Below are 22,671 nucleotides of genomic sequence, written 5' to 3'. Positions count from 1 at the left end.
TTCCAACCTGGTTTCTTAAAACTACTTATTAATGCTTATACCTCAACCTTAAACACCTACTTAAAACTTTTTATAGGCAATTATCACTTCTTAATAACTTGACTACCTCATTCAAATTCCTTTTCTTTGTCTCAACAAAAATTCCATTGCCACTCCCCTTTATAAGATAGAATCAGAACCAAGAAATGAACAGGATAGAACTTTGGCTCAATGAAAGGAAAAACTTCCTAACAATTCAATTTTCCCAAAGTGAAAGGAATGGGTTTCCCAAGGTGGTTTTGTGAACTCTCCATCAAAGGATAACTTCAAGAAGAGACTAGAGGTGCAACTTGGGATAAGAGATTGGACTAACTGGTTTTTAAAGTTCTTTTCAACTCTGAGATTTGTGATTCTAGGAGCCTAGAAGTCTTTCTATCTCCCAAAGTCTGAATTTAGCAAAGCTACATAAATTAACCAATTTGTCTATGATCTGGGTTAAATTCATGCAAGTGGTCTGTTTAAAGGATGATACCATGATTACTAAAAGTTTTCTCTCCATACAATAATTAAATAGCTCTCTCTTTTCTCTTTTGTCATCATCTAAGCAATATGTGCTTGACCAATAGTGGTTATATTGTCATGATGAATTAGGAGCAGATTTGTCACAATTTTGTGATTTTAGTCAAATAATTTGACCTTTTCTAGTCTCAGCTTACTCCTCTATAAAATGGGGACGATAATTTCTCCTCTAACTAAATATCCCACAGGATAATTGTGGGGATCAAATGAGATAATGGTTGTGAAAGCATTTTGTAAACTTTAAAATGATATACTTGTGGAAGGTTCAAACCATAAAATTAAACAATCACACCTTGCATTTATAGTGAAGGAGAGCCTACCTTTGAAAAAGTTCAAAGAAAAAGAGAGGGCTATGTGTTTGGCACCTCCTTTTCTCACAAAAGATCAGTGGGAGGATCAAGGAAATCAATCTGTAAAATTGAGATACTCAGAAGAAAAGACCTATGAAAACATCCAGTCATTTTAGACATACTATACAATTTCAAAACAGAGCTCCAAAGTCCTGTCCAGGAGTAATTCCTTAGGTCACTTTTTTTGAAGTTATTGTTAGTTTGGTTTTTTTAATTGTAAAAACAACTATCAACAAAAGCAAAAATCAAATAAATAGACAAAATAAAAGGCAAAAAATCTTACAATCCACTTCTATCCTTTAGTGAGGCTCATTAACTAAATGAACTAACCTAAAGAAAGAGAAAATGCTTCTATTCTGGGTCCCCTTCCAGACCTATTCTAAATTCTTCTACTTTTAGCTTTGGACATTTGTTAAAAAATAGTTTTACCTCATTAGGGTGAGATTCAAAGATATGTTATAATGGGAAGAATGCTGGGTTTGGAGTCAGAGGAGCTAAGTTCAAATTCTGACTTTGCTACTTCTTATAGGTCTATAGGAGACAGTTTCATCACCTACAAGGTGCTGTATTTCATGACCTCCAAAGTCATTTCCAGTTTTAAATATATGATTCTATTATATCCAAGGAGAGGGTGGACTAATTAGCTTCCCAATAGAGTTTCCAGTCAGATGATCCTGGAATTCATTTGTAAAAGGGGGATTCTAAATAACACAGAAAAAATACATAACCCAGATAAATGCACTTATCTTGCATTGGCATTTGCAGAAAATAGTATGGGGGAAAGAGGGCTAGCTTCAAAATCAGGTAGAACTGATTTCACATCCATTTCTGACAGGAACCGGCTGCATGACTCTGAGCAAGTCAATTGATTTCTTAGTACTTCAGATAAAGTTCCTCATTGGAAGTTCCCCATATCAATGAAATCATAGGTCCAGTAAAAAAAAAAAAAGTTATATGATTATTTAATAATGACAGTAGCATGAATAATAAGAATGAATAAAAATGGATTATTAAATATTTATTATATGCTAAACACTGTACTAAATATTAGAGATAGAGAAAATGAGACAGTACCTCTTCTCAAACTCATATTCCAGGTGGGAAAGACAACAGACATTAGAAAATGCAACTGAAAGATGGAGAGAAAGATACATAAGTCCTAAGACTGTGGTAGCTAGGTGGATGGCAAATTCTGGTGGTCTTTTAGGACACAATGGCAGATCAGTTGGAAGTATCTGAGCATCAGGATGATATGATGACAGGGAAATCTGTAAAACTAGAACTTGATCCAGACTTGCTCGTCCTCCATCTTTTGGGGAGAATTATGGGTGGTGACTCCCAACTCATCCAAAAGTTGTAAACAGCAACTTGCATTTCAAGGCAGAGAACCTGAAAGACTCCAGCCTGAAATCACTAAGAGAAAAGGAGTAGTCCTGAGGATTCTGGTAGTTCTTTGGGGTTCTTTCCAAAAAGTGTGGGGATGAGAGGAGGGCACTCTTCATGAAGGATGGAGATGATGAGGAAGAAGAAAGGAGAATCAGCAAAAAAGCTGGGAGGGGAAAAGGAAGAACTTCTTCCAGGCCATTCTTACATTTATTTTGATACTTAAATGGATCTGTAACTTATATAACACCCTTATCCTCATTTTTGTTCCAATGATACAGATGACAACCCATATATGTTTACTCATCCTACACAACAATTGTCTATGTCTATATCCTTTAATAAATCTTCCATAGACATGTATACATATATTTTATTTAACTTATACTTCACCATATTTAACATGTATTGGTCAACATGCTATCTGGGGGAAAGGGGGGGGGGGAAGAAGGGAAAAGTTGGAACAAAAGGTCTTGCAATTGTCAATGCTGATTACCCATACATATATCCTGTAAATAAAAAGCTACAATAAAAATAAATCTTCCATAGAGATTCCACCAAAATACTGGGTTCCTAATTCTACCTCATATACATGAAATAGAATGTGCAGGCTGTCCACTGGTAATCATTTTTGATCGGTCCTATATACAACAAATAATATCCTTTATAAAACTTCTTCTGCATAAGTCTTTATTGTTAATGTTGTTTAGTCATTTTCAGTCATGTCTGACTTTTCATGACCTCATTTGGGGTTTTCTTGGCTAAGATATTGAAGTGTTTTGTCATTTGTCATTTCCTTCTGCAGCTCTATTTTAGCACCACCTAACTACCTATTCTTCATTGGTAATATGCTATCACCTACTTGTGCTCACTATAGTCTTCTCTGTTGCCATTTGGGTAATGCTCAAATTAAATTCTTCAGATACTATAATATTCTATGACTTGATTTTTTTTAATTTAGTTTACTTGAGTTTGAGGTCATTAAAAACATTGTTTAATGCCCCAAATTTAATCCAACCTGCTCTAACACTGTTATTCAGTTCTGGACTCAGGTCATATTCCATATAAAACGTCTATAGAAGATGTATATAAATATGTGTATATATAATGCATATATATACATATATTCATGCATATATATATATGTGTGTACATATATGTGGGAAGGTACATATGTATAAATGTATATGTATAAATATGTATATACACACACATACTGATGGACTTATGAGCTATTCAACTGCATATAATATTTATAACAGGTATTTTTTATCCACATAATCTTTCTTATATAAAGATCAAACTTTTTTGCAAGATTATAAATCTCACTGAAAACAAAGTGCAATGTTCTGGATCTCATTCCAATAAACACAGTGTCATCCATAGACAGGAAATCTGGAGAATTTTACATCCACTGAGTCCTTCTTTGATTTAATCTACATCATTGTGGCAAATATCTTTGGTGAAAATATACCTATTTAATTCCTTAACTTGATACTAATCAGAGAACTGTCAAAGTTATATAACTTAGTTCAAAGAAGCCTATGTGGTTTAAGAAATATATGTGAGAGACACTTTGTTAGAAGAATATTTTTAAAGCATCATTTTGCTCCTCTCAATCAAATTTTTTATACCCTACTAAGAATAAGTACAGCAGTATCTGCACCTTCCAATCAATTAGATCTTTTTTTTAATGATAGGACTTCAAAATTAGTCCTTTTTATTATAGCTTTTTATTTATAATACATATGCATGAGTAATTTTTTCAGCATTGACCTTTGCAAAACCTTCTGTTCCAAATTTTTCCCTCTTTCCCCCCAAGCCCTCTCTTAGATGGCAGGTAGCCTAATTTGTGTTAAATATGTTAAATCCAATATATGTATACATATTTATATAGTTATCTTGCTGTACAAGAAAAATCGGATCTAGAAAAAAAAAAACCTGAGAAGGAAAACAAAAATTCAAGCAAACAATAACAGAAAGAGTGAAAATGCTATGTTGTGGTCCACACTTAGTTCCCATAGTCCTCTCTCTGGGTGTAGATGGCTCTCTTTATTACTGAACACAATCAATTGGATCTTTAATTAAATTTAACATAGATCTGCTATGGAAAATTATTTTTAAAGTCTGCTTAATATCTTTTTAATGCCTTCATCACAAATATTCTCAATCCATGTGTAGAATAATCTGATAAAGGAGAGGCAATGTGGTTTAAAAAAAATAGGAATTTAGATTCAGAGATAAGAAGATCTTCATTCTAATTCTATCTCTGACACTTATAAACTATTTGACCATGTGCAGCTGGGAAGATGGCAATGACAATGACCACTGGGGATAATAATGCTTGCCAAACCTGACTCATAGGGTTGTTATGATTATGTTGATTTCAAACTGAGATGTTCATAAAGTTTATTGCAAATTTTAAAGTTCCAGGTACAGTCAATTATTATTTAAAAGGTTTTTTTAGTGTTAGGAAAGTAGAATTATGGATTACTTGTTATTGATTTTTTTTTAGGATGATCTTGGGTTTTTGTAATAATAAATCATCAATTGTTGTTTCCAAGATCTTTCAGCTATGTTGTCATTCAACCCCTCAATTCTCTCAAAATCATGGTACCTCCAGCACAGAATTACCTTGGGCATACTCAGTCTGATCCATCTGCTCTTCTATCTTTGTTTTCACAGTTGAGTAGCTCTATACAACACATTTAACCTCTTTATAAAAAAAGAGCTGACCCTTTCATAGTACTTTAAGGTTCCCAAAGCATTTTCTCATTATCACAAGCAACCCTGTGAGATAGGGTTATTATCCCCTATTTATAAATAAGGAAACTGAGACAAGAGCAATTAAATGACTTGCCAAAACGCATATAGCTAGTAAGTGACTGATGAAGGATTCAAATCCATGTTTTTCTGGACTTAAGATGAGCTTCAAGTCTAGTTCTCTATCTGCTACAATATGTAACTTTAATGATTTGCGCAAGGTCACATGGTTTTATTTTGTTTTTTTAAGGGGGGGAATTTTTTTAAATATTCAGAGCCAATATTTAAACATATGTTTCTTAGCCCCAGGTCCAGTGCTTTTTTCTACTAAACCAAGCTTTTCTCTACTCAATATGGGCTTCCCAAGCACAGGGATTACATCTTTTCCTCCTAACTCTCTTACATCCAAGAATATAAACCTAAGCATACTGGAAGTTTTTGATGATTTCTTGTTTAATAAATGACTTAAATGAATGAATAAAGGAATGGCACAATAAGATCAATGGCTAGTTCAAGCCCAAAATGAAGCCCATTCTTAGAAAAATTTCTCACATACATCAACTTCCATTTGGCATTACTTCAATGTGAGTTTCCAAAAAGAGCCTTGAAAAAAGATTTTATAAGCTGCCTTGTGTGTGTGTGTGTGTTAAATAGAAGTTAATTAGGGTCAACAACTAAATTACAAGCCTGTTTTGCCTTCTATTATAGAACTAGGAACATCAAACAAATAGATCAACCATAATTCATGACAAGCCTTTTGGTATCTTAATCCAGTAGGAACAATAAACATTCTCAATATTTCAGTCTGCTGTGGACTGCTAAGGCTGGCTACTGAAATTTTAAATGATTCTTGGTGGCTGTGGCGTGTGTGTATATGCATGTTTATGTGTATGTGTTGTATATGTCTATGTTCCTTCTCAATGTCTAAGAAGTTTTCTCCATGTAGATACAAAGTTCATCTTGCCAAAGAACCCAGCTGTCAGCTATGTCTTCTCTGTATTCAGCCAATAACACATCTGAGATCTTGATAGAAACTGTTATTTAGAACAGAGAATCATGGGAAAACAGCAGTTAGAGCTAAAATAGACCTTAGATGAGTGTCTAACCCTCTTATTTTAAAGAAGAAAACTGAGGAAACTAGAGGGATTTATCTATGGTCATACAAGTAATGTTTTTTAAGTTGCTATTTGAAGGTAGATCTTGTAAAATCCCAGTTTCAGTGATGCACTTATTACACTGGGACAAGGGAACAACAGCTGGTGGGGGGGAGGAGGGGAGTGAATGGGTTAGGAAGGAACAGTAAAGCTTTAGGAGCAGAGTTCACCATTCACTTCACTTTGTCTATGTTGAGAGGCTTGGCTAAAGGGCTAAAGGGCAGAAAGTTTTGCTATCACCAAAGAATAAGAGATAGTTCTTCTGGATTCTTACATTTAACTTCATATGAAGTCAAGAAAAGGCCATTAGGTTCTGAGTGGCTCCATCACTATTACCCTACTACTTCTACTCTCTACATGTTATGATTATTTTTTTAAGGTCAGAGACTAACATGAGATAAGACCAAAGGAGAAAGTTCCAACTGCCACAAGAAGAGCAAGGGAAGAAAGTTTACAGGACCAGGTCCCAGCCATGGACTGTTTCACCGAATGCTTGAACAAGTTGAAGGACATCCATGAAAAAGAAGTCCTCGGTATGATCCAACCTCCAAGGAGACAAGAGCAAGGTCACATTGTGGGCTAAGCAATATTTCAGGCTGGAACCTTCCAAACTGTACCTTATGATGCTCCCTAATACTATGGCACCTTGACTGAAAGAAGGTTCTAAATGCCCATGTCATATGTAAGGTAGTATAAATGGCAGGGTCCTTATAAAGAGCATTTGTTTGTTATAAAAGAAATAGGTTGCCCTGGAATGAGGATTTAGGTTTAGGAAGATAAGAATGCATAGAACCTGAACCCAGAGGTGCTGGATTAAGGGAGGTGCCCAGTCTCATAAGGCTTGTAAATGTTTGAGGCCTGACTAGAACTCAGAAAAATGAGTCTTCTCAGTTCCACACAACTGTATCTAGCAAATACAAATATATATTTTCTGACTCCAAATCCATGGCCCTTACCAAGGTACATGTACCAGAGCTGGAGAGATAAGTAGTGAGGGAGGGCTCTGGAAATACCCATATATAACTTTGATAGGAAAGCACAATTAATCATTGGTTAAAGACAGCCAGGAAAGGCCCTTGTCATGGATGAGAAGAAGAGGAAGGTGAATGGCTCCTCACTGAAATTCTAACATCCCCTTTCAGCCAGCTCTCCTCCCATAAAAGAGAACCACAGAGCTTCTTCATTTCCACATCCTTCTGCCAGATAAGATGCCCAAACACTAAACAGTGTCTTGGTTCTAAAATCAAACTGCTCAGTGTCCTAATGTCCTCCCCCTCTTTCAGGGCTGCAGAACAAGTTGTTGGAGCTCAATACAGAGAAGTGCCGGTGAGTTCAGCTAACAAGGGGCCCCACCGCTATATTAGCTGACCCTTAGTGTTCTCTCTAAGGATCCAGAGAAAATCTTCAAAAGAAATATGTGTTAGGGTTTGGCAAAAACCCTTTCCATGATTAAAGAGAGCCTCACCCAGCCCTAAGTAATATATGAAGCCTACAGAAGATTGACCTTTTCCCTTAGAGTTTCTGGTGGGTCTCCCAGTTTTATGGCTCAATGTGGAGGCTGGGCTCAAAATACCACCAATGAAGGGAGGAACTCCAGAGGGATAGGGGAGCAAAGGAGGCAAACCATCCTTGGCAAATTGGAAATAGTGCTCCATCCTTCATTTGAATGAACTACATAGAAGTGATAGAAAGTCTAAGTAAAGCAGGACCTTAAAAATGATCTGCTCCAACCCACTCATTCTCCAGATGAAAAAAACAATAAAGTGAAGAAAAGTCAGCTGTGTTGCAGTGGCAGGAATCCTAGAAAAAAAGTCAAAAAACCTGTCTCTGATGGTTTGCCTTCTGTGTAACCTGCCACATCTTTCTCCATGTCAATTCCATATCAATCTTTCTCCAAATCAATTTAATTAAACATCCTCTAAGATCCCTTATAGCTCTATATCCTATGATCCTAAGTCACTGGGATAGAGTCATAGAGCAAATTAGTGGCAGAGTCAGGAGTTGAACTCAGATCCTTTAATTAACAAAACATCAGTCATGTCCAACTCTTCCCTATTATCCTACCTCTAATCCTGATAGACTCTAAAATCCTTTTCAGTTAAAAACTCCCATGATTCTATGATTCCAGTTTAGGTCTTCATCCTCTCTCACCTGGACTACTGTGATAGTCTCCTAGCTGGTATCCCCTGTTTTAAGTCCTTCTCCTATCCAAGCCAATCTTAATAAACTTTTTTTTATTTGGAAATTTTCCTTGCTGAAGGCAAAAGATCATTTTCATTGTCTCCTCCTTCTTTCTTTGAGTTAGAGATGCCCAGAGGATTGAAGAGCTATTCGCCAAAAACCACCAGCTTCGAGAACAGCAGAAAGCCCTGAAGGAGAATGTGAAGGTATTAGAAAACAGGTAAGTCCTGTCCACTGGAAGGACCCAGCAGGACAAGCAGCAGCCCACAGGGTCCTATTTAAGGAATAAATTTCCCTTTGTTAGGAATAGAACATGACTTGGAAATTATTTCTCATTTAAGGAATTCCAAGAATACAGTGCCTTTTGAAAGCACTGGTAAATCCCACTTTAGTGGCTCAGTGGATAGAGCATCAGACCTGGAGTCAGGAAAACTCATCTTCCTGAGTTCAAATCTGACCTTAGACCCTTGGTGGGTGTATACCTTAGGAAGGTCACTTGATCCTGTTTGCCTTGATTTTCTCTTCTGTAAAATAAGCTGGACAAGGAAATGGCAAACCACTGCAGTAACTTTGCCAAGAAAACTACAATAGGGTCATGAAGAGTGGAACATAACTAAAACAATTGAACAATAAATATATAGTCATAATCTTAAGTCCTTCTTAATCTTAACAATCTATAATTTTATACTTCACCTTTATATGGAACTTTAGCATTTTTAATGTGCTGTCCCATCTATAAGGTTCTCTTCTATCTCTCTGTAAGGAGAGTAGAAGTATTATACCTTTATTATAAATGAAAAAACTAATGTACCAAAAGATAAACAATTTGCTCATGGTTTCACAACTTGTCATCGGCCAACAAGGGACTCAAATTCTAGTTTCCTGATTCTTATTTCAGAGCTTTCTCCAATTCAATTCCCATACACAAAAATCCAAATTTATCAATCAAATAGAGTCTAATTATTGCTACAATTATTATCACACACACATATATGTATGTATGTTTCTCAAGATCTCTATAAATTGTTTAGCACTTTAGAGATTTTACACTGTTCCATTTTTCAAACTGCTAACATATACACAATCTAACTTGATCCTCACAACCACTCTGTGAGGCAGGTAGTTCAAGTAGTATGATTTCCATTTTATAGATGAGGAAACTGAATCTGTAAAAGATGAAATGCCTTACTCCAAATACCCAAATTATAAATGGCAGACTCAGAATTCCAATTCAAGTCCAATTGTATCACACTCCCTCCTGTGATTAGAATTGTCAGATTACACAGATTCCCTGTAAAAGTATTTTTCTTAGAACTCTCTTTGGTAGTATTTAAAATAGGATTCACTTTACAAGAATTCCATTTATTCTCAACTTTTCAGGAATACTTATAGAATATAAAATGAGAAAATCCATCTAGAGAAGTTTCTTCTCATCTCTTGTCTTCCTCTTTCTGAATTAAAATACAACCCAAAGATAAGTACAGCCCACTCTAGGTTTCTTTCCAATTCCAAACTATATTTAGGTTATCCTAACGTGGGATTTCTATGTTAGGTCCAATGACCTCCAACAGGCCTGACTTGAGAAGGGAGGGAAGAAGGAAAGTTGCAGCTTTGGTATAGAGGCAATTAACTAGATGACTCTTATTTCAGGCTGAGGGCTGGACTCTGTGACAGATGCATGGTGACTCAAGAGCTAGCCAAGAAGAAACAGCATGAATATGAGAATTCTCATCTCCAGAGCCTACAGCACATCTTTATCCTCAGTAAGTCAGTCCCTCAGTTAATCAAAAAGCATATATCAAGTGCTTATCACGTGCCAGTCACTGTGCCAGAGGCTTGGGACACAAATAACAAAATATAATTGTCCCTAACCCCCCCAAAATTACATTCTATTAGGAGAAATATTGTGGGCATAAACGTGTATGTGTATATATGCACACATATATGTGTATATACATATATATTTGTATGTGTATATATATTTATTTTATACACACACTGTATATATATGTATACTTGTATATATATATATATATATATATATATATATATATATATACACAAGATTACATGAAATAAATTTAAACACTTTTGGCAGTCAGATCTGGGTCTTGGAGGTAGGAAGGGCTCAGCAAAGACTCCATGTAGAAAATGGTACCAAAGCTGAATTTTATAGAAAATAGGAGATTCTAAGAGACAGGGATGAATGGGTAAGCAGGGCATTGCAGGCATGGGAGGGGAAGGACATCCTATGCAAAGACACAGAAATAAAAGATGAGACATAAGGAATGGCAAAATGGCCATTTTGACTGAATTATAGAATGTAGGAATTCCAGAAAGATGGGTTGGGACTAATTTGTCAAAGGTTTTAAATGTCAAACAGGAATTTATTTTTCCCTAGATGCAATAAGGAGACACTGGTGTTACTGAATAAGGGAATCACATTGGTTAGACCTGTGATTTAGGAAAATTAATTTGGTAGCTCAACCAACCTCCCTAGAAGCTTTCTGGTGTCTGCATTTTCTAAAAAAAATACCTCAAAGGTTGCTTTCAATCTCCATTGTGCTCCCCTCTATCATCTGGTGTTCCTCTAGCTAAGAAGGCAAATGATCCAGGGACTAGAATCAAAGCTTTTAAAAGCTCTAAGTTCCTACCTGACACTATAAATGTGTAATGCTTCAAGATGAATGGTGTGTTTTGAGAAAGCCCTTGCTGAAGAGGGGCAAAGGAAAGGAGATGCTTGTGTGGGCTCCCTGTGCACCTGAGAGGCTCTGTCCTAGACTGAGAGGAAACTCCCAGGAAAGTCAGCTGGAAAAAGAACCTTGTATTCAAGATGTGAGGGGTAAAAGATATGACTGAATCTTCTCCTCAACTCCTAACAATTCTCCCAGTAATACACAGAAGATTTTGCTTCTCCGAAAAGTCTCGGTTGAAAAAGAAAAACCTCTGTTCATGTACATGTTGATGAACACATGTAAGGGAAGTGAATATGTATATCATTGTATGCATGAGAATTTATTCTTGTCTTACAGATACACGTGTATGCACTTGTATGTGTGTGTGCATATGTGCATGTATGTACATGATTGACAAAGGCATGTGACTGTGTGCATGAGTACGAGGGACTGTACTGTAAAGGAATGCTTGTGAATAAATGTATGTTTGTGGCATTAGGGCTTGTGCTTATATAAAGGTTCATTTTTAGAAAATTAGCAGAGTATGGTAGAAAAATAGCTAGATGTGGAATCAGGAAGACCTGAACTCAAATTCAAATGTCCTAGCTGTGGGTTCCTGAATGAATCATATAATCTCCCTGAACCTCAGTTTCTTCAATTGTAAAATATAAAGTATTATATATATATATATATATATATATATATATACATGCATATATATAGTATTGTCACATTATATAATTTCAGTAATCATGCCCATGTATGTTTGTGTATTTGTATACAGGAGGGAGGAGCAATGCAGCTAGGTGGTATAGTAGATAGAGTGCCAGCCTTAGAATAAGGAATCTTCATGAGTTCAAATCTGGCCCAAGATCCTGGGCTTTGTAACCCTGGGCAAATCACTTCCTCATCTGTAAAATGAGCTGGAAAAGGAAGTGGCAAACCATTTCAAGATCTTTGCCAAGAAAACCCCAAATAGGGTCACGAAGAGTCACACATGATTGAAACAACTCAACAACAAGAATGGCATATGTCTGTGAATGTGCACCTGTGCTGCATGAGTATAGGGATGGGGGCAGTATATGGATGTGTGAGATAGGCAAGTGTGTCTATTTATATGTCCATGTGTGTATATATATGTATGTATGTGTGTATACATATGAACACACATGTACACATGAGCATTGCTTTGTGCCCATTGTGGAGCATTTGTGAAAAGAACAGAAAATAAGAGGAAGCCCATTGGAGTCTTGTACTTTTTTGGCACCTGGGCCAGTCAATAATTATTTATTGCATACTCAAAATGGACAAAAACATGTGGAAGAGACAACAAAAATTACGGCCTAGTCTCAAAGGGCAACCATTGAAGTTGAAAGGATAAAGCAACAACATACATAATTACAATAAAAGTAGACTTTGTTGAATCCACAGGGAAGGTAAAAATGAATGCCTATATACTTCAAAGGAGGAACAGATTATTTCTAGTAGTGGGGGATCGAGGGAAGCTTCATAGAGGAGATCGTATTGGTGTTGGGGTTGAAAGATAGCAAAGAGAGGATAAGGAACTATCAGAAAAACTGTACTAAATGACCTCTAAGTCACTTTCCACTCTATAGTTCTATGACTTCTAGCTTTTATTAACACACAAACACATTCCAGCACTGAAATTACTATTTACCCCTGGGAATCCATCCCAACCATTGACTCATTCCATTTGGCACGATTTACTGGGCAAAGAAAAACAGAAGATCCAGCCCAATGTTATCTACCACAGTGGGTAAAACCAATACCCCATCTTATAGATATGAAAACTGAGACCACATTAAGAGGGACTAATTTCCTCCAAGGTGGCCCAGGAGGTTATTTAGGGGTTAGTGTTGAAATATTCTCTGGCAAGTGAACTGGAGCAGACAGTGATGGCTCTTCACAAAGTATCTGACTATTCACAGAGGGGCAGTTTATTCCTTGGGGCAGACAGGTCCAGGGTTACTCTAATTCTGATCCCTGCCCAAGCCAAGCTGATGTTTTTCCTGTTTATCCATAGCTAATGAAATGAACGGGCTAAAGGAAGAAAACAAAACCCTGAAGGAAGAGTTGAAGAGACTTCGAAATCTGGAGTGAGTTCTGGCTTTGTCAACCCCCCCTTACCTCAGGAGCCCCCAACCACCAATTTAGCAAACAATTCCCTACTTCCCATTGAAGAAGGAAAGGTGATGCCATTCAGCTACCATTAACCATTAATTTGTAATAACTGTAATAATAGTGGCCAGCGAGGTGGTACCATAGTGCACAGAACACCTGGCTTAGAGCCTGGAAGACTGTCATTCTAGAGTTCAAATATGGCCTCAGACACTTAGTAGCTCTGATTTTGGGCAAGTCACTCAACCCTTTTTTGCCTCAATTTCCTCACCCGTAAATTGTGCTGGAAGAAAAATATGGCAAACTGTTCCAGTATCTTTGCCAACAGAACTTTAAATGGGGTCATAAAGGGTTGGACACAACTGAAAATGACTGAACAACAACAGCAAAAATAATAATGGTGAGAGGCAATTTAGTATAACAGAAGTTGAGCAAAGCTTGGGACCAGAGAGACCTGAATGCACATTCTGCCTCTGACACATAGCAGCTGTGTGATCCAGGATAAGTCACTTCTCGGTGTTCTAGACCCGAAGTGTTAAACAGGTACATGCCACCAAAGGAAGTTAAAATGTAATTGGAAAATATTTAATATAATAAATGAAAATTCAATAAAACAGAGATAACATTACATTTTAAAACTATAGCAAATGAAAACACAATAAAACAAATAACGTTGCATTTTAAAACTAAAACAAATAACTACATTTTAAAACTAAAATAAATGAAAATACAACAAAGCAAATAACATTACATTTTAAAAACTAAAACAAATGAAAATACAATAAAACATAGATGACATTACATTTTAAGACAAAGCAGAGATACTTATACATGGATTAGTTTCTATCTAACACCATTGATCCAGAACAACAACATCAAACTCAAGTAGAAGTGGGAACCACTAACTGTTCATGAGGATTCCTTACAGCTGCCTATTGACATAGAAAAACACACATTAATGTCATCTGTGTTTCATTGTATTTTATTTATTTTCTTAAATATTTCCAAATGACATTTTCATCTAGCTCTCCATCAGAGCCTGCTAAACAATAAAATTGTATAGCTATTAAATTGCTGATAAAGTTTCAACCTGCAGGGTTAGAGGGAATTGCTCCATCTCAGAACTGCCTGTTTCAATTAAATTACAGGCCCAATCTCTCTTTCTACAAGAGAAGTAAAAATTAATCACATTTCTGAGCACTTCAAGGTTAACAAAGTGCTTTCCTCACAACAACTCTGCAAACAGGTCAAGTATCCTCATTTTTCAGATGTGGAAACTGAGACTCATTTGGAGGTAGGATTACTTACAGTTTAAAAGAGGAAATAGGAAGGAAAGTGTTTAATCCTAAAGAATGAAAGGGTAGGATTCCATGGATCATTGGGAGAAAATTTTATTAGGCTTTTTTCTAGGAGTATAGGATTGTAGGATTTTGGAGGTGGGAAGGACTTTAGGGATTCTCTAATCAAAATTATTTACAGGGAAAAAAAAGGAAACAGACTCTGAGAGATATCACAAGCAATAGAGCTGGTAATATGGCATATAACAGAAAGAGTATTTGCTTTAGAATCAGAAACCTCTGGTTCTTCTGCTTATTACCTGTGTGTCCTTGGAAAGAAAATAAGCTTTTATATAATACCTACTATGTGCCACACAGCACTTTTTATACATGTTATCTCATTTGGTCCTCACCACAGGTCTTGAAGGGAGGTATTATAACTATCCCTATTTTATAGTTCAGGAAACAGAGAAAAACAGAGGTTAAGTGATCTTCCCAGGCTCACACAACTCCTAAGTGTCTGAGGTCAGATGTGAACTCAGGATCTGCTGATTCCAAGTCTCTATCCATAATCCTGTGTTTTGGGTGTAAATCACTTTATTTCTCTAAACTTTCAACTAATTTAAGCAATTATGTTATTGTTCCCTATGATCCTTTTTCAAATCTAAATAATCCCATGCAAGCTGACCTACCTTCCCAGAAACCCTCAAACCCCACCATATATGGGTCCTCTGAATATATTTAGACATAGGGCTAGTCTCTCTTCACCAATCCCACCATGCTAGGCTGGTATCCTCCTCATTCCTCTTTGTCTCTCCCTTCCTAGAGACAGACCCAAGCACCACCGGACTATGTCCAGGGAAAGCAGCTCCAGTCCAGATTCACCTGTGCCCTTACTGTCCCCAGGGGGGAGGAAGCCTAGCACTGAGAAACCACCACCAAGTCGGGAGACAGAGGAGGACTATCTTCCCCACACACCTCTAGGAGAAGGTACAGTGTGAACCATGCAAGGGAGAGGACCAAGAAAAGGGGGTCACCCAAAGTCTGAAGAGGTGGACACCAAGTGAAATGGGCAGCATTCTAGGGTAGAAGAGGCACATGGGGAGGAAATTTCCTTTCAGTTAAGTTCACAATTTCTATCCCACTAGAGATTTTGAGAAACTGGCGGGAAGGGGAAAGAGGTTTCAGGTACCAAAATTTTGCCCACCAAAATAATGTCTTCTACACAGAATCCATAAGAAGTCCAATATATGAATGCATGCATTTAACTGCACTGAAGAGACAAAATAAAATATACACACATCAGAAATTCACACACCCTGTTCCATCAATTTCTCTGACCTTTTCTTTCTTTCTTAAAAATAGAAAAGTCATCAGGATACCAGACTTCTGCAATTCCTAAAATCCCTCCTGGCACAAACCTACAGGAGCAACGAGTTCTGGACATGGTGAGGATTGGACAGTTTGGAGTCATATCTCTTCTTTTAACTGTTTCTCACAGTATTTTTTCTTTGCCTTGATAGTAATTTGACTATTATCTTCCTTGGAATTTTTATTTGGGGATCTCTTTCCTGAGATTTTTTTCAATGCTTATTTTTCCCTCTGGTTATCAGGATAGTTTTACTTGATAATTTTTTGAAAGATGCTGTCCAGGTCCTTTTGATTATGGCTTCCAGATAGTCCAATGATACTGACATTGTCTCTTCTAGATCTATTTTCCAGGTTAGTTGTTTTTCTTTTTTTTCTTTTTTAAATTATTATTATTATAGCTTTTTATTTACAAGATATATGCATGGGTAATTTTTCAGCATTGACAATTCCAAAACCTTTTGTTCCAACTTTTCCCCTCCTTCCCCCCCACCCCTTCCCCTAGATGGCAGGTTGACCAAAACATATTAAATATGTTCAAGTATAAGTTAAATACAATATATATATATATATATATATATATATATATATATACACACACACATATATATATATACATGTCCAAACAGTTATTTTGCTGTACAAAAAGAATCGGATTTTGAAATAGTGTACAATTAGCCTGTGAAGGAAATAAAAAATGCAGGGACAAAAATAGAGGGATTGGGAATTCTATGTAATGGTTCATAGTTATCTCCCAGAGTTCTTTCACTGGGTGTAGCTGGTTCAGTTCATTACTGCTCTATTGGAACTGATTTGGTTCATCTCATTGTTGAAGAGGGAGGTTAGTTGTTTCTCCAATGAGGTATTTTACATTTTCTTTTTTTTTTTTCATTCTTTTGAATTTGTTTGATTCTTAATGTTTCATAATCATTAGTTTCCACTTACCCAATTATAACTGTTAAGGAGTTGTTTTCCTCAGTTAGCTTTTGTGCTTCCATTTCCATTTAGTCAATTGTACTTTTGAAGGAGTTGTTTTCTTCAATGGGTTTTTGTATTTTCCTTTTCCATTTGACCAATTTTATTTTTTAAGTAGTTGTTTTCTTTTTTCCAAGCTGTTAACTCTTTTTTCATGAATTTTGCATCACTCATTTTTTCCCAATTTTTCTTCTACCTCTCTTATATGATTTTAACCCTCTTTCTGAGCTCTTTCATGAGCTCTTTTTGTGCTTGAAACCACTTTTTTTTGTTTGTGGCTTTGCCCATGGGTGTTTTGACATTGTTGTCCTCTCCTGAGTTTGAATCGTGATCTTCCCTGTCACTTTCTATAGTAAGATTTTTTTGGTTGTTTTTTAATCCTTTTTTAGCCTTTTTTCCATTCTCTAAAATTTGAGCTCTGCTCCCAGGATGGAAGGGACACTGTTGCAGATTTCTTGTGCCACAGGCTGCAAACCTTGTCTGTTTAACTGATACTGCATTAATGTCGCCTTGAGGCTAACAAGGGACTCTTAGATCTGATTCTGGTTGGAGGGAGTGAGGCTAGAAGCTGAAGGGGTCTGACAGCTTACCTGGTACTGAGCAAGGTTCCTGTGCTGATCTGTGGGTGTGCCTAGTATGGTGTGTGCTGAGGCTAGAGGGGTGTTTCTCTGTTTACCTGGGGCTACACTAAAGCATGTGGTAGTTCTCAGAGCTGGAGTCAGCTCATTCCCCTGCCTATGCTGAGGCATATGGCAGGTTCTGATGTCGGCATTTGTCTGCTCCACCACACTGGGGTTCAGGAGCTCCCACTGATTTACAGAGGTGAGGCTTGCTGCTGGCCTGCTGGGATGCTTCCTGCTCTGGACTGTGCTCCCCTTTAACCTGAGTGAGAGAGCTCCCTCCTGCTGATCTTCCAAGTTTCTTGGGCTCAAAGATTATTTCACACACACACATACACACCATTTTTTTCTGGTTCTGCTGTTCCAGTTGTTTAGGCACATTTTATGGTTGTTTGGAGGTAAATATGGGAGAGTTATAGTGATTTACTGCTTACTCCACCATCTTGGCTCTTGGAAGTCTAGCTCTGACATTGTGTAGTTAAAGTCCCATAGAATTTTATTCCTAAGTGCAGCCATTGGGAGAATCACATTTAAGGAAAAATACTGACAAGACATAGAATATCCTGATGAGGAAAACTATGATGGACAACCAAGCAAATGACTTGAAGGGGGGAAAAAAAGGATGTTTAACTTAGACAAGAGAAAACTTAGGTGATAGATATGAGAGCTTGTCTTCAACTGTTTGAAAGATTTTCATATAGAAGATTCATTAAACCTGATTTGGAAAAAAATCTAATGAATAGAATTCTCTTAAGTTGGAATTAGCTGCTTTAAAAAATGATGAGCTCCCCTATCCAATTCAAGCCAACAAGCACTTATTAAGCATTTGCTGTGTGCAAAACACTCTTGGAGAGGTTAAAGATATAAATGCAAAATATAAAATAGACCCTGTTCTCAAAGAGTTTACATTTTTCTGGGAAGGGGATATGAAATGTGAATAGATAAGTATAAAATGGTAATGATTTTTCTTCTCTCTCTTCCCTCAGCTTTCATGCCAATTATCCTCTCCTAAAATATTTTTTGCTAGATATCCATCCTTGTCTCTGCTCCTAATTATGTGTGCCCCCACTTAAGGCTCTAATCTGGGACTTTCTTCTTCCTTTCTCTCCCTACACCACTTTTCTTATAATCTCATCAGTTCTATTTGGTTCAACTATTATTTTTTATAGATGATTTAGATGTCTACATCCAGTCCTAATCTATGTTTTGAACTCTAATTCCATCTCACCAATTGCTCTCTATTGGACATTTCCCATCAGTTGTCCTGAATATTATTGTAGCTTTTCCTGCAGAAAGCTGAAGGACCATTTGCCAGAGATGTTATAGGTGTAATTTATTATTTTAGTACAGATTGGACTAGACAATACATAAGTTTTTTGTTTTTTGTTTTTTGTTTTTTTTGCTGAGGCAATTGGGGTTAAGTGACTTGCCCAGAGTCGCATAGCTAGAAAGTGTTAAAAGTGTCTGAGGTCACATTTGAACTCAGGTCCTCCTGATTTCAGGGCTGGTGCTTTATCCACTGCACTACCTAGATGCCCCCACATTTTATTCTCACAAAAACTTTATGAGAAAGCGCAGGTACTATCTCCATTTAATAGATGAGAAAACCAGGGCCAGTGAGGTCGTATGATAGTCCAAGGTCACATACTAAATCATCAGTATAAGGAGTAGATTGCTATCTTTTGTAGTATGGGTTATCTGTTCTGTAATATGAATATCCAATCCCTGACTTCTCTGTTGAGTGTGCTTATACACATATAACAAAGTTGTTTAAAGAGTGCCACATCTGCATAGGATTCCATGTGTCCTTGTTTAGGGATAATGAAGATGGTAACTCTGATGTTTTCATCTCCCATCTTTTCAGAATCCCCAGAGGATTTCTAATCAGCTGCATGGGACCATTGCTGTGGTCAGACCAGGGTCCCGATCTTGTCTCTCTGAGAAAAACTCTTCCGAGACAGCCACTCCACCCCCACCAAGAAGCAGTCCTCCATCCCCACCCTATGACCAAAGCCATACCCTGGACAGGTGAGTGAAGCTCTAATTGTGTTGGCATATGCCTGCAAGCGAGCGCGCGCGCACACACACACACACACACACACACCAGAGTCCACTAACTCTGAGCAGATCACAGCTGAGTTGGGAGTGGAACATGATTATTTCAGAAAAAGCATTAGATTAAAGGACCAGGATTCAAATCATAACTCTTGTGAGTTATGGTACATACTACTTGTGTGACCTTAGAATAATTACCTAACTTCTTTGACCCTGAGTTTCTTTATGAACAAAATGAGGGAACTGGGCTAGATGACTTTTATAATCCACTAGCTTCAATCTATAATCCATAATTAAGAAAAAAGAGAGCTCTGCAGTTTCCCAGTCAAAAGGGACCCCACTCCCATATATTAAATGGAGTGAATCAGGATGAGGGAGTAGATTTAGCTTTCCTCCTACACACTTCCTAGATTGGGGGTCCTATCCTCACAGAAATTCAGTTGCTATTCCAAATGCCCAGACCAAAGATCATCTGCAAGAGAATCAGTTTGAGAAGGCTATGGAAACCACCTGATCTACCTAACCTAAATTTGGAGTGGAATATTGTTCTGGGGGAAGTCTGGGAAAACCAAGGACTCGAGAGAAGTGTTGTTCTGTCAAAAGGAAGCTAGGTAGAAGGAAATGTTAAAGGAACTGGTCACTCCTAGAAATTCCCCATCATTTTCCCCTCCTAAATAGAGATCTCCATCCCAGCCCTGACCCATCCTTGTGGTGAGGTGGAGTCCTTGTTCATTTCCCCAGAACCTGACATCTGGACTGCACAAAGTCTAAACTATTGCACCTTGTTATCTATCAGTCTTCAGGATGATGAAGCGAATTAAATTTGAGAGTGGGATCAGAGGAAGGGATGGGGAAGAATGAATAAACTAGTAAGAGACAGATCCAGTTCTTCACCACATACTTTTTCCAAGAGGGCCTTTGAAGCCCTTCAGATACTTGGAAGCCCTGGGGTAACTTCCCTTTTGTTCTTATGTTTGTCCCTCTCCTATATATTTGTCCCTAAACCTTTAAATCTGAACTCTCTAAATCAAACCAAACCTGTTCAAGATTTCTGGAAACTACCTACTTCAACTCCCTCCTTACCAGAGCCTCCTATTTTTTGAGGCCAGGTTTATAAGACTGTGTGAGAGCTGAAATTGGAACCCAAATCTCCTTTCCCTACTCATTATACTACTCTTTACATTTCACTACATTTACTTTCCTATCTGAGTATTTATTCTCTCCCCAACTAGTTCAGTAAGCTCTCCAAAGCCTAGGACCATTCTCCTTCATTTTCTAACCTATAATACAAAGAATAAGTTTGAATATCCAGAAAGTCCTCAATAAATATTTATTGATTGAACAAATGATTGGTACCTTTGTTAAGCTGTCTTCAAACACTTCCAACTAATTCTGTGGAGTTTTACAATAATAGAGAAGTTTGGGGTGAGCTTAGACAATCGCTCTTTCATTGTATAACCAAATTAATTGTGTCTCACTTCAGAAAAGAGTCTGTTTTAAAATGTGATGATGTTGCTTCCATACTGGATTTTACTAACCAGTTGTGTTACATTAAGCAAGTCATTCCCTCTTTCTGGACTGCAGTTTCCTCATTTGTAACATTAGGGAGGGAGAGTTGGGTGAGGTGACTTCCAATGTCCCTCCCAGTTCTCAATTTCTGTTATCTTTTCTATGATCCTATTGAGAGGCATTGGGGCATAATGGAGCTATCCTCAAATCCAGGAAGATTTATTATTAGGTATAAATTTTGCCTTCTGACATGTATTGATTATGTAACCCTATATAAGCTACTTAAGTTGTCAGTGCTCTAAACATATCATAAGTTGCAGAGATGGTCTGCATTGGGAGAAGGGGTTTCCCCACCATGAAGTTCCCTATGGCAATGAAATCACAGATCTACTTCCTATCCTTTTGGTCTTATGATTCTTTATTCCAAAAAAAACATAACTCAGTACTAAATTATGGAGAAAGCATAGGCAGTTGTTTCTCACTAGGCTTCTCCCTGTGAACCGACCCCTGTGAAAGGGAGATAGAGACACACACCAAAAAAGGAAATTGTGTCTGTAAAATCCATTTGGGGTGCAGAGATGTAATTTACATCTGAAGTAAAAAACTTCCTAATAGGAGCAAACATTCCTGTTGCTCTACATTCCTCCAAGTCTGTCACCAGAAACTAGATGTTTGTTTTCTATAATTAGTTGTTTGAAAAGATTAAGATATTGGCAGAAGTGAAAGTTGAATGTAAATGAATTTCCACCTGGCCCTCAAAAAACTTTTTCTTTCCCTTTATATTGGGCCAACTCTCAATTATCTGCATTTAGATCCTTATTGTGGCCAATTTTTTTTTTTACTTGCAAGCTGGTTTCCCCGTCTCACTTGCTCAACATATACTTTTCACAACCTCAAGTCCACAAAGTCCTCAATTGGCATGAGCACAGAGCATACAAACTTAGTTAATGCCAATTAACAAATATCTATTAGGCAAGGTCCTGTGATAGGGGGAGAGAGGAAAAAGAGAAGATGGAGTCTCTGCCCTGAGGGATTTCAAAGTCTACTTGAAGAAACAAGTTTTACCAGTGTGCAAAAAGAACTAATAATAAAAGGCTTTAGGTAATAAGTGCTCTCTGAAGAGATTCTGTAGGTCTTCAAGAGGGAAGGGGAAAAAAAGGAATAGGAAAAGCATTTCAGCCAGAAAAAAAAAGTTACAGGTGGAGGTAGCAAGTGATCACTCTATGTCCCCCATATGACCTAATATTCTACAATTATAGAATAGTGGTTATTTTATAATACCCCAGATATGAGATGTGTGGGAAGGCAATAGGAGTCTAGACTTGAGATTTCATCAGATTAGAGATCTCTTAGTTTGTAAACTCCCTTCAATGATTCAGATCTGCAACTTTCTGCAACTTACAGTCTTAGAAAAACATCTAGAATATTGAGAAGTTAGATGGCATGACTTGCAACACACAGTCAGTATTTGTCAGAGACAGAATTTAAGGCCAGACCTTCCTGACTACAAAGCCAGTCTTCTGGCCACCCCACTAGTCTCAAAGGAAAAGATATTAAGTATTTTTTTCACACTTTTGAGTGAAGGAATATTTAGGGGGATGGAGACTCACTAATGTGCTTGTTGGACCTTCACTAGAAATCCATCAGGCTTATAATGGGGGGGT

General features: G+C 37.3%; 1 protein-coding gene across 1 annotated transcript in view; it reads left to right on the top strand.

The window, feature by feature from the left end:
• Window positions 1–22,671, top strand: part of RBBP8NL (RBBP8 N-terminal like) — a 63,696-nt gene that overhangs the window by 20,880 nt on the left and 20,145 nt on the right. The window contains exons 2-9 of the mRNA XM_012539645.3: window positions 6,588–6,741; window positions 7,492–7,534; window positions 8,514–8,609; window positions 10,040–10,152; window positions 13,109–13,181; window positions 15,307–15,470; window positions 15,846–15,928; window positions 19,308–19,471. Of these exons, the coding sequence (XP_012395099.1) occupies window positions 6,681–6,741; window positions 7,492–7,534; window positions 8,514–8,609; window positions 10,040–10,152; window positions 13,109–13,181; window positions 15,307–15,470; window positions 15,846–15,928; window positions 19,308–19,471 (797 nt within the window). The 5' untranslated portion in view covers window positions 6,588–6,680. The remainder of the gene's footprint in view (window positions 1–6,587; window positions 6,742–7,491; window positions 7,535–8,513; window positions 8,610–10,039; window positions 10,153–13,108; window positions 13,182–15,306; window positions 15,471–15,845; window positions 15,929–19,307; window positions 19,472–22,671) is intronic.

This window comes from Sarcophilus harrisii, chromosome 2 (genome assembly GCF_902635505.1).
Source record: "Sarcophilus harrisii chromosome 2, mSarHar1.11, whole genome shotgun sequence".
In the NCBI taxonomy this organism is placed as follows: Eukaryota; Metazoa; Chordata; class Mammalia; order Dasyuromorphia; family Dasyuridae; genus Sarcophilus; species Sarcophilus harrisii.
The sequence above is the reverse complement of the archived record's forward strand: the minus strand, read 5'-3'. Positions and strand labels throughout refer to the sequence as shown.